The sequence below is a fragment of the Phaenicophaeus curvirostris genome, chromosome 9, assembly GCF_032191515.1.
Source record: "Phaenicophaeus curvirostris isolate KB17595 chromosome 9, BPBGC_Pcur_1.0, whole genome shotgun sequence".
NCBI classification, from domain to species: Eukaryota; Metazoa; Chordata; class Aves; order Cuculiformes; family Cuculidae; genus Phaenicophaeus; species Phaenicophaeus curvirostris.
In genome coordinates this window covers 20225980-20237803 of record NC_091400.1, presented here as the reverse complement: position 1 = coordinate 20237803, position 11824 = coordinate 20225980, and the positions used below count along the sequence as shown (strand labels likewise).

The following is an 11824-nucleotide window of genomic DNA, read 5'->3' as shown; positions in this document are numbered from 1 at the left end:
GCTAGGGTACACGCAAGCCTTTTGCTTCCACAATTACAAACAGCACACAAATCTATGGCAGCTTGATGCTGGGATACAAGCTGCTCTGTTTGCTATAAACACTGTTAATTTCAGTGTCTCCAGCAGGCCTCATCTTAGAGCCTCCTTCAAAGAAACAGAATCAAAGCAGACAGTGCATGCTCTTTAATACCACGAAGCAAGGCTGGGATCTCAGAATGTTCCCTTAACCACCCTACAGAGAAGACCTTGAGAGTAGCTTCTGCCTTTGTTGCCTATCCCAGCAAAAGAGCCTCTCTGCAGCAAGAGCTTAGAATTTGTGACATGTTTTCCAGAATCAGAGATCAGAGTTGGCTTTGGGTAGCTGTTCCTAGCACTCTCCTGGGAATTCTGTTCACCCTAAGCTCCCTGTCTTGCTACTGCACTCAAGTTTTCTACACCAGAGTAGAAGAGACTTAATATTCATGAAAAGCGCTAGTGAAGAACTCATTCAAATATTTGTGTTTTGCCACGAGACTTCACATTTCATGTTATAACTCATAATGGCATCTCTCTTTGCAACATACCCTTCCCTTTTCAAGAGAGGAGAAAAACACTGAAGAATAACAAGGATTTTTAATGATATTTTAATATCAAGAATACAAACAATAAGTTAAAACACAGTAAAAATAATTAAATAAACCTTGAGGTTCCAGCCCTCGTACAAATAATTCAAATATATAAAATAAAGAGAAGTTTAAAAATAAAACCAGCTTAAGTCTGGGGACAAATAAAGTAGTTTCCCTATAACATCAGTTAAATGAATGGAAGTGGAGTTCTGACTTTGGACAAGTGCAGCATTCAGTAGGTGTCCTCTGCTGAGTGCACAGGTACATGTAGAGAGGTTGCACTATCAGACTTTAAGGGACCCAGACCTCTTCACATGTGTCCTGGAACTCCTGTCAGGTTTCCAATTTGCCTCCTTGTCATCCAGTTCTTAAATGGAATGCATTACGAGTTTGTACTGCTGCCACAGCTACAGATGCCATCTCTAAGATTTTACTGCCTGTAGCAGTGATCCCTGCACACCAAGCGGTGTCTCCCTCTAAGCAGATTTCAGTCCTTCTTCAAGCAGCAGAGACAATGGTGATGCATTTTCTTTCAATTTGTGTTGCAGAGCCCAGTCACCCTCTTGGGACTGCTCTTAGCAGGTTCAGTTTCTCAAACTTGAGTCTTAGCATTGTTCCATGTGGTAAGGAAAGATTTTAGTTTCAGGCCATGTATAAAATGAATACTTGAGTTAAATAAGTTAAAACTTACCAATAATTTATGAACCAGCATTTGGTCTGGAATAAAGTGGACAGATAACTTGATATGCCTAGTGTTGTGCACGGGAATGCTCATTTAAATGTTAAATATTCTAGCTTCCCATGAAGTGGTTTTCAGGTATTTCAGAGTACTAAGATAATACAGTAACTGCCTCTCTCCCTTAGAAACATTGACATGAGTGGCTGACCACACAGGCATTTGAAAGGAATGCCTCATGACATTCAGGACTTCAGTGTCCTGGCATCAGCCTAGGCCTAAGTCCTGTTTTGAATACAGATGTCAAAAAAAAAAAAACCCAAACCAAAAAACATGTCACTTTGGTTCAGGGAGAAAACGACTCTTGGCAATGACCCCATTCATAGTGGAGTCAATCCAGTTAATGTAGCGGGTAACTCTGGTGTAAACGCCAGGCTTGTTTTCTTTTGCACAGCCATCTCCCCAGCTGACAATCCCGTAAAGAGTCATCCTGCCATTGTGCTCACAGACCATGGGACCACCAGAATCACCCTGGCAATGCAAAGAGAACAGGTTAGGCCATTTTCTGCATAACAGGGAACCTCTGATTATTTTTCTGGAGTGAAACAAGCTTGTGAATACCTATGAGCAGTTTTTTTGAGAAAACTGCACAGATGGAGTACAAACGCAGTCTGTACAGTAAGGAGTGCTCCAGTTCCCCCCTACCAGGGCACAGAGGGAATAGTGACCTTGCATTGACCACTCCATCCTAAGTTTATAACAACAGATCTTAGGCCAGTAATAGAATGTCAAAGCCGTTATGCCCAGTTTTCATCACTAAATCAATTATCTCCCTGTCCATAAGGTATATCTACAATAGGGACAACACTTGATCTTTAGTGGCTCATATAGCCAGTGTGCCCACTGAGGGTGCAGGAAACAAATCTAGGTCTGAGGTATCTGTGGAGGGGCTCAGTGCCTCCTTGCAGCTTGCCTTTCATCCCTTTGCAGAGCTGTACTTCATGTGAAGAATGTGCAAGCTGAGACTAGAATAGCTGCTGTATTCCTCTGATGCACGTGTACTGGCCATTGCTTGAATAGGTGATAAATCAGGCCTTGAGGGATAATAAGGGCTAAGAACCTGCACTTCTTGCTTCTACAAAGGAGGGGATGGACTGGGGTAACAAGTTACTCTAGGTCCCACCTTTCTTCAATTTCTCTGGCCACACTACAGGTCAACCCCACTGAAGATACTAAATTCCTGCTACACCAGGTGAGACTGACTCACAGAACCATAAGATGCTACCAGCTAATCCATTTAGTATACATGAATTTCAAGTGTTTTATAAGATAAACCAAATCAGTTTTACCTTGCATGCATCAGTCATCCACGTGGGGTCTCCAGCACAGACCATGTTCTCAGTAACTTTGATACTGTCATAGTATTCATGTCTGCATTTCTCCTGTGACATTAGGTTTACAGTGGCTGACATCAGTCTTTGAGCATAGAAAATGTCATCTGCAAACACAAGATAAGTTAACTATTTCCACTATCTAAGACTGAAGAACCCCACTAAATGCATAACACATACTTTGAGCACTTAAGACAGTATAACAACTACTCCAGATCTGACTGAGGCTCCAGTTCCCAGCTTATGCTGGGAATTGGCATATTGGTTTACTTTTACTGGAGTATTGGTTTACTTTTACTGTTAACAAATAAGTTTGAGGGGAAAGAAAAAAAAAAAGTGTTCCAAATGCAAACTATAAAATTTGGTTTTTAGAAAGAGAGTCTCAAGTTAAAAGAAATCATGCACACGGAATCCTTCATTAATCCTCCAACACAGCTTTGGTTTTTTCTACTCTTCACCACATCAGGAGACTTAGCTTACTTCACATGGTTGACAAGTGTAAGTAGCATCAGATAGGAAATGCCATGGACAACTAGAGAAGGTGATAGCAAAGATCATCTTTCAAAGATTGAGTACATAAAAAAATATAAAAGAATCATGCTGATCATGATTTAAAACCATCCAGTTCCTACACTGTGTAAGTACAACTTAGGAAAGAGAAGTCATCCACTTACAATAATCTTGTTTGCCGTAACCAGCTATCTCACACCGGGTATTGTCTTTTAACTTAAGGTTCCTCTCTGGCAAGCAGACTGTCCTGACATATTTGGATTCGACTGCACACTGTCCAGAAGCTGTCCTTATCCTTAGCAAGGCTAAGAAATAAATCAGAAAAAATCATTAGATTTGTAAAGCAAGATTTCAAGTTTTCCACTAAAGCTCTCCAAGAATCGGAGTGACAATTACTGTTAATGGGAATAGCTGCAATTGCATTTAACTTGGATTATAGATACTTCCTCTCATTGCTTTTGGAACAACGCTGGGTCGTTATTTAGTATCAATATTAATAAAATGTATTTCCCAGCACTAAAATTGGACATAGAAACTTGCACTATTTTCCTGGAAAGATAGGGGATGATAGCTGAGGGAAAACCATAGAACGGTTTGGGTTGGAAAAGACCTTAAGATTCCTATGCAAGCATATCTTCAGGTGTTTTAAAGCCTCAGCTCCCTGCCTGGCTGCAGAGGGTGATATCCACTGCCCTGCTGAAGAGGAGGCAGTTCACACTGCTTCTCACAAGAAGAGTTTTTGAGGCTATTCTGAGTCTTACCTTAGCAGCAGGAATTTGAAATTAATGATAGAGTTTTAAGTGCCAAGTGTAAGAGTGGCAAGTCTGTTCTGTGCAAGCTGCAAAACCTCTTCTGTGACTTTGCTGGTTTAAAGACAGGGTTGCGACAGCCAGAGACTTGTCAAAGTCAGGATTAACTCAGGGTTACCTTTGGCTAATGTGGTACCTGATACAGCATTCCACTACTGTATGATGGAACCTACTGTACATGTGATTTTTCACCATTTACTATACATAGAGCGTGATCTCTGCAAATAGAGTAATGTAACCTCTGCCCCAAAGTTTTGGGCTGACTACACTCGAGGCAGAGCAACCATACACACTGTATGTGTGGGCCGTTCTGCCCCTTTCTCAATGGCTAGACCTGGTGTGCATGCATTTCTGCCAATAGGCAGACCCTCCAGTTGGGAAGGTGGAAGAAATAAGATGCTGTCACCAGTGCCTATAGAAAAGCCATGCCTTGTACAGGTCCAGAAGTAGGACAGGCTTGTGCCAGCTAATGAGCCTGATGCCTGCCATGAACCAAATGGATACAAGGAGAAAAATCATGCCCAGCACAGGCCTGGTTCTCAGCAGCACCTAGCTCCTGTTCCTTCACATCACCTCTGGTTCTCCTTTTACAAGATGTATGCCACAACTACATAGCCTTCAACAACTCTCAGTGTTCTGAGGGCTCATGTTAAGATGGCACTTACCAATGTCATTCTCATTGCCACCAGTGTCATCTGTAAAGTCAGGGTGCAAGATGATGTCATCAACCATGAACACTTGTTCATTATCATCAGTAACATTCAGTATGGACTTTCCAAGGAAGATTTTGTACATGGATTTTTTTGGAGGGCTTTTTGACCTGAGAGAGAGAAAAGAGATTCATAAAGACGACCGGTTTCTAACAGTGAGGTCAACAGAGATTAGATCAAGTCCCATTTCTGGTTTGTGTTTATTCCAATGCTGACAGAAAAATCAAAGTTTAAACAGCTTTGAGAGCTGATCCACTATTCTAAAGGTAAGCACCCCGATTTTCCATCAGAAGAGATTAAGGTACACGTGCAGGGATTTTGATATGTACATCTAGCTAGCTGCTGCAAATGGCAAACATTAGCCATGAGAGCCCTCTGAAGGATGCCAGGAGGAAGAGCTTTCCACAGAAGGCACTGCTCAAGAGCTCATCACCTTTCAGCACCACTTTTCTGTTTTGGAAACAACTGAGGTAAAAATGGAACCCTGGCTCCAATTTAGATAAATTGTTTAAGTTGCATAGCCCACCAAAATGTTTGCATCTTGATAGCTCCATCTGCTAGACGTGGACTGTCAGAGGCTTAAGTGTTTATGGCTGCACTTGTTTCACTCAATCAAAAGAACTTTCTCACTACAGGATGTTCTGAAATGTTGCTCAATGAGCACCACACAAAGAAATCAGTTGAAGAACTTGGCAAGTGAGAAGGGTGCAGAGCTGTCAACTTACAGAGTACTGAAGCAGTGAGCTGCTGTAAGAACCCAGCAGGGGTCGATGAGGCTGCCGCCGCACAGAAAGTTGTCTGTGCCCCTTATGCTCTGGAAGATGCCAGCTATCCAAGGCTGAGACTCAACCTCTGCCTGGCTTCCACCCACAATCTTGAAATACTTGCTGATGCTCCTTTGGCCGCATGTGCTACCTACAAAAGGAGAAACTTACTTCATATCTTCTCGCAGCTAAGCGCCAACCCTGTGCTATTAAAAACCCATAACACCAAGAAAAACCCCCCAGTTGTCTTGAAGCCAGTGTTACTTACCACACCTCTCTATGTTGCAGGGCATTTCTTGAATAGTGAATCCCTTTTTAGTGTAACACCATGGCCTGCTCCTTCCATTTGGATTTCTAGGAGATAAAGGAAATGTTCTTTTCATAAAGGCTTAAAGTGTCTTAGAATTCTAACTGTCCTGAAGTGGCCCCAAGCTTTCTGTTTCAAGATATGCCAAAGACAATAAGTAACAACTGACTATAACCACTGAATACAGGGAGTTGTGCAGTACTATCAGCTTCATCGATGACAACTCCTGACACTTCAGAGTGTCACATTCCAAATATTTTTGGTCAAAATTAGTCTTCACTATTCTGTTATCTTTTACAACCATGTACCATCACTTGAGGCACTTATGGGGGTGATGGCCATAGAAGTCACCCCAAAGAGTGATGCTTTTCTCACCTGCAGTAGCTGTGCTTGCCTAGTCCAAGCCGCAAAGCATGAGGCACAAAAGCATGGTAGGTAGTCCTCCTGACTACTGAGGGAAGGTCCCATGGCAGACATTCATCTTCTGTTGCCATTCCTCTGTAGTCCTCTCCATTCTCAGTGTAGCACATGCTCTCAGTGTCTGAGAACATAAACATTTCATTAGAAAAATTATAAACTCAAATGCACTGCTGAGAAAAAATAATTGTTATGGAACTTGGGAATGGGAAAAGTCTATGCATTACACTTAAACAGTTGATGCAAAATCTGTTCTGATTTTATATTCTTAAGTGTGTTCTACATGGATTAAGCATTAAGATTCTTATACTTAAAGTATGCTTATTGCTTCTTTCATAGTTTCATACTTCACAATAGGACCAATTCTTCTACTGCTTCTGAACACTCCCCAACAAGTTCTTTCCCCTCAACCATATCACATTTATGAGGAGGCAGACAACATCAGAGAGGCAAGGACAAAAGAAAATATTAAAGATCCTAATTTTACAACAATATTTAGCTTTTTCTCCTCACTAAGTCTGTTAGTATAAAGCACTAAGGGATATCCTGTCGTATATTAATGCGTACTTTCAATTGGCACTTCATATTCATTATTTGCCTATCTTTTTAGGTCTTCTCAATCAATTTAGTTAGTATTAGGAAAGATCAATACCCTACCTAGCTCACAATGATTGCCAGTGTATCCTTCTGGGCACACACAACGATTAATTCTGCTGAAGAGGTAGTAGCTGATGCAGGTTCCTCCATTCAAACAGTGGCATTCTGCAAGGGAAAGACATGACTAATTAGAGAAAAACATTTGAATGGGGAAGGGAAATGTAGCGCAAAGTACATCTTAGATGTTTAAGCATCATTAACAGTCTCCCAGTATGAAGATGTAATTACAGGGTAATAAGTTCTTTTCAGGTTAAAGTAGAACAGGCAGATATTTACCCTTGTGATCTGATCTGTATTTATACGGCTGCTTGTAATGCCTCTTGATATAAACCTAAGGAAAAAGGAGAAAGGGTTTTAAGGAAGCAGCTTCTTTTATGTGGTTTGATTATCTTTTATGCACCCAAGAGCAGTTCCCTACTGCATAGCTTCAATAGTTCAGTGTCCTGCATGGAGTTACCAGCTGAACCTGATCTGTGAAATCTGGATGTGAATGAAATGTGAAACTCCATTTGAGCAAAAGCAGGATGGGAAGGCTAAAAGCACTACACATCATTAAAAAAACTCGCACCAAATCTCCTCCACTGCATCAGGCCAACACTGCATTTATTTCTGCTATAAGGACCCAAGCAGATCTCGATGGCCAGTGTCCCTAAAACAGGGAAGGAAACTTCTCCCTCTCCAACAAGCAGCACAGCAAAGATGCAATGTTCTCCAGCTTCTTCCACAAGCTGGGTGAATGTGGTGCTTCACATTCATGATGTGATTTATAGTAGATTTATAAGAAGATAGATGCTTGCCCTGTACTTCAGGTCCCGCCTCTGCTTTGTGGGCTGGATATCTCTCACTCAAAGGAATTAAATAAGATTAGGCTTTTAGTACATCTTTACCACCAGCCAAGTGGGCTTGCCTGAGTAAAACAAGTAATGGTAGCAATGTAATTCCATTATGTTGGTGGACGGCTCTGCAGAGAGCTATCAACTGTTCTACAAGCTGACAGTCAAAAACATTCAAATTCATCCCTGTTGCTCCTATTTTAGCAACACACTTTCAAGCAGGATAGGTAGAAATTTAGTTCAGGCCCCATACCCATCTCCATGAAAGACTAGTGAGCTCTCGGTACTCAGTGGCCAGGTTTAAATTGCATTGAAAGAAAACCAGAAAAGCTAGATGTCTTGGTTATTGCATAATGTCTCGCTGCTTGAATGCTAGCAGGCATCTTAGGGTGGTGGAGCAGAATAGGAAGAAAACCCACAGGGTTCAAAACCACATTTCTTGGAGGTACATGTGCAGCAGTGGTATATACACATGCAAAGGTAGCAGAAAGGAGAATTCAAGCCAAAAACCTCCTGCACTGTCCAAAGCAGAAACCTAATCTAAAACAGAAGTGGTTCCAAGTCATTACCTCCCCACCTTTATTTCAAAACTTACAGACTCCAGTCCCGTGACAAGTGTGCCCAGAATTACTGTGAGGAAGATGAGTAACTTCATGGTGTTGATCCTCTTTGTTCCTCTTCTGTCTGTAGTATTTTGGTTCTGAAAACAAAAGAGGAACTGGGCATCACACTGGAGCTTGCAGCATCACCTCTCTTGTTTTTGTTACCTCCAGGTTGTTTCGGAATAAGGTACAACACAACTGACAGAAGAACTGAGCACTGACTTGCTGCAGAATAACCACTTATTTCCATAAAGTAGAGATTGTTTGAGGCCATTTTGCATATTTAGCAATACAGCCAGGGTTTTTTAGAGTTTAGTGAGGCAGAGAAAGGCAAACTGGATAAAACAATACTCAGTTTCTGCCACTTGGACTGACAGAGATTGAAATTGGCCTATGTGTTTCCTTACTGTCCAGCTGTCTGTACGTATTGAACTGGTTATCACCACCTTGCAATAAGAGCACTGCACACCTGCATTTCGATTATAAAGGAAGAGCTCCTTTTTCATTGCCTCCATAGGTGCTGACTGCAGCTTGGTTTTCGGCGCTTGCCTGAGCCTGCATCTCATAGAGAGCCTCTGACCACTGCAAACTCCTGCAAGCCCAGTCTGGATGTTACTTTCCTTATTTACACTGCCAGAGCAGCTGAAAACACATTCTATTTTGACTTCTGAGGTGCAGCTGGGTCTGGTAGCCAAGTGCAAGCAGCAATCTTCCCCAGCTAAAAAAAGTTGCTAGTAAAGACGATGTGGGGAGATAACTATAAAGTACCAATATGCATCTTCTATTAACTGCAATGCAAATCATGGGATTTTAAGTGCCCTCAGCTCTAGAAAACTGGAAAGCCTGGATTTTGAGATTCCTTAGGCATCTTATTTCTATTGGCATCAGCCAGCAGTGCAGTGGGCACACACAGAACTGAGCTGGTGCTGAAGACACACTCCATACCTGCTTCCAAGGTTTCTACATTAGACGAGGTCTAGTTCAGAATCGCCTGCAGATGCAGGGATTGAATTTACTCAGAAGAAACACAGCGCAAGCACCCTAAAGCCATTCAATGGTGTGACCCAGAGGTGGGAAACGGAGAAGATCTCTGGATTCAGCTGAAAAAAAGCTGACTCGATCCAAACCACAGCACTAGCATAATGCACCTTCTCCTTGCAAGTGGGTTTGATAACGCAGAAGAGGCGATCGCCCCGGTACCCAGGCGCACGCTCAGCCCCACTGTGCTTTCAGCACCGATAATGCTTAAGGGAAAGCAAGAGACACTTACCGGCGCCGGGGCCGGGGCTGCTGCGGGCGGGCGCGATAAAGGTGGCTGCGTTGCTCCCGCTGCAGCTGCTGCGGTGCCGGAGCGGCGCGGGCGGGCGCACTTAAAGCCGCGGGGCCGCGGGGCGGGGCCGGGGCCGGGGCCGCCTCCCCGGGCCCCGGCGGTGACTCAGGGGGGAATTCTGCGGGGTGGCTGCTGGTTTCGGCGGCCCGAGGCGGGCGCGGGCCGCGCTGCGAGCCGCGGTTCCCTAAGGGGGTCCGCGCATCCCTGCATCCCCCCGCCGATCCGGAGCAGGGGTGGGGGTGACAGCGTGAGGGGAGCGGCTTGTGCTGAAAAGGGCCCAGGGACAGAGCCAGCACGGTGGGTTTGGCCCCCGTGCTCCTGCCTGGGCCAGGGAAGAGCAGGGGATGCTAATACACCATGTAGTTACTGTTACAAAAAGTGGGATAATTTGATTCAAACTAAAGCAGAGTTAGGTTCATTCAAGTAATTGTGGGTTTGGAAAGTTAGACACAATGTCCCTCTAGTAGCACGTTTTTCTGTAGCATGTTTTCATCCAAACAGTGTTTTTCCAGACCTGTTCCTTCTTTGGCGATGATCATGTCCTGTGTTCAGCGTGATGTGTGCTGAGCAGAGGTGTTTTCTATGATCACCTCTGTCTGCTGCCTTTCCCCATCTACAGTGTGAGGTCAGACAGAGCTGGAGCCAAAGCTCCAAATTAGCAAGAGATTTGGCTGTTGTGAAGTTCATAACGACATTAAAACGAGTCCTTGGGAAGTAACAGAATGTGCATAAGATTTTTAGAAAAATTTATACACATGCATGTGAGCAGGAAATCCACTGTGTTCCAGCTCTTGTCTGGAGATCGCTGCCTCGTGTGCCCAGGCCTGATAGAGGGTGCTTGCTTCCTAAAACTCCAAACTGACTCTTAGAGATTTGATTTGCCAGCATTTTCGGTACCAATGTACTAATTAACAGAGGGTTAAACAGCTGACGGAGGTGTGGGTCTCACACAGCCCGCTGGGAGGGGGTGTTGGGCCGGGATGTCTGCGGGATTCAGGATGCTGAGCTGCCTCCAGCTGCCTCGGGACCTCGGGGAGCGGGTCCTGCGGGAGTCTCTGCGGGGACACGGCGGGTCCGGGGGGCAGGGGATGATCACAAGGCTGGAGCATCTCCCGTACGAGGACAGGTGAGAGAGTTGGGGTTGTTCAGCTTGGAGAAGGCTCTAGGGAAACCTTAGAGTGGCCTTCCAATACTGAAAGGGCTGCAGGAAAGCTGGAGAGGGGCTCTTGATCAGGGAGTGCAGGGACAGGACGAGGGGAATGGTTTTCAGCTGAAAGAGGGGAGATTGAGATGAGATTTTAGAAAGAAATGTTTTCCTGTGAGGATGGGGAGGCCCTGGCACAGGTTGCCGTGGCTGCCCCATCCCTGGAGGTGTTCAAGGCCAGGTTGAATGGGACTTGGAGCACCCTGATCCAGTGGGAGGTGTCCCTGCCCATGGCAGGAACTGGATGGACTAAGAGGTCCCTTCCAACCCAGACCATTCTACAATTCCATGAACTCATCTTCTCCAAAGCTACTTACATCTCCCTCACCTCAAGTAATATTGTGCTCCTGAGAAATTGGTTATGGTGCTCCCATAAGTTCTGTATTGCAAAGAAATATTCAAAGTGGGTTCATTTCATAAGATGTGGATGGAGACATGAACTGACAGACACCTATCTAAGAATGTGGGTCCAGCAGCATAGACAGTCTTTCCTACATGGTCAAATGTGATGTTTCATGTTATGCTGTGATACTGCAGCAGTGTAGGGAATAACAGCAAACCAGCACACTGTTTGTGGGTCTATTCCTAGGGTTTAACTTCAGGCAGTGCGGGTGACGAAGCAGAAACAGGTCTCCACGGGCTGTGTGGCTGGTGAAGAGCCGTTTCTTCAGAGGCCAAGTCAGAGCAAGAGCTGACCTGGATTTCACTTGAGAGGAATGTTTTCACACCTGGACAATTCAGAGCTTAAGGAGACCACTCCTGTATGTTTGACACCTAATTTCACTAGTATAAGTGTGGCTTAGCTTGCTCCTTCTCTTCCGTTTGTGTCAAGTCTGTGGTATAACCATACCTTTATTTGAGTACCGGCCACTTGCATTCTCTATGCCTTTCTGTTCAGACCTTCAGTCTCACATCAGAGACTTCATGTCTGCTGAAAGCACACTGAGTTCACTTCAGGAGGAGCAGGAACCAAATCAAAAGAAACAGTTGGGCTGCAAGTCTAAAAATG

The 11824-nt window shown here is 44.2% G+C and overlaps 1 protein-coding gene across 1 annotated transcript; it reads right to left on the bottom strand.

The window, feature by feature from the left end:
• Positions 1–607: 607 nt before the first annotated feature.
• On the bottom strand, positions 608–9581 carry PLAU (plasminogen activator, urokinase). Its single transcript, XM_069864059.1, has 11 exons — positions 9552–9581; positions 8275–8379; positions 7123–7177; positions 6847–6951; positions 6148–6313; positions 5734–5819; positions 5427–5616; positions 4657–4811; positions 3347–3487; positions 2631–2779; positions 608–1812 (listed from the first exon to the last, which is right to left on the bottom strand). Exons 2-11 carry the CDS (start codon positions 8332–8334, stop codon positions 1618–1620), a joined length of 1302 nt encoding a protein of 433 aa, XP_069720160.1. The 5' UTR covers positions 8335–8379; positions 9552–9581; the 3' UTR covers positions 608–1617.
• Between the last annotated feature and the right edge of the window lie 2243 nt (positions 9582–11824).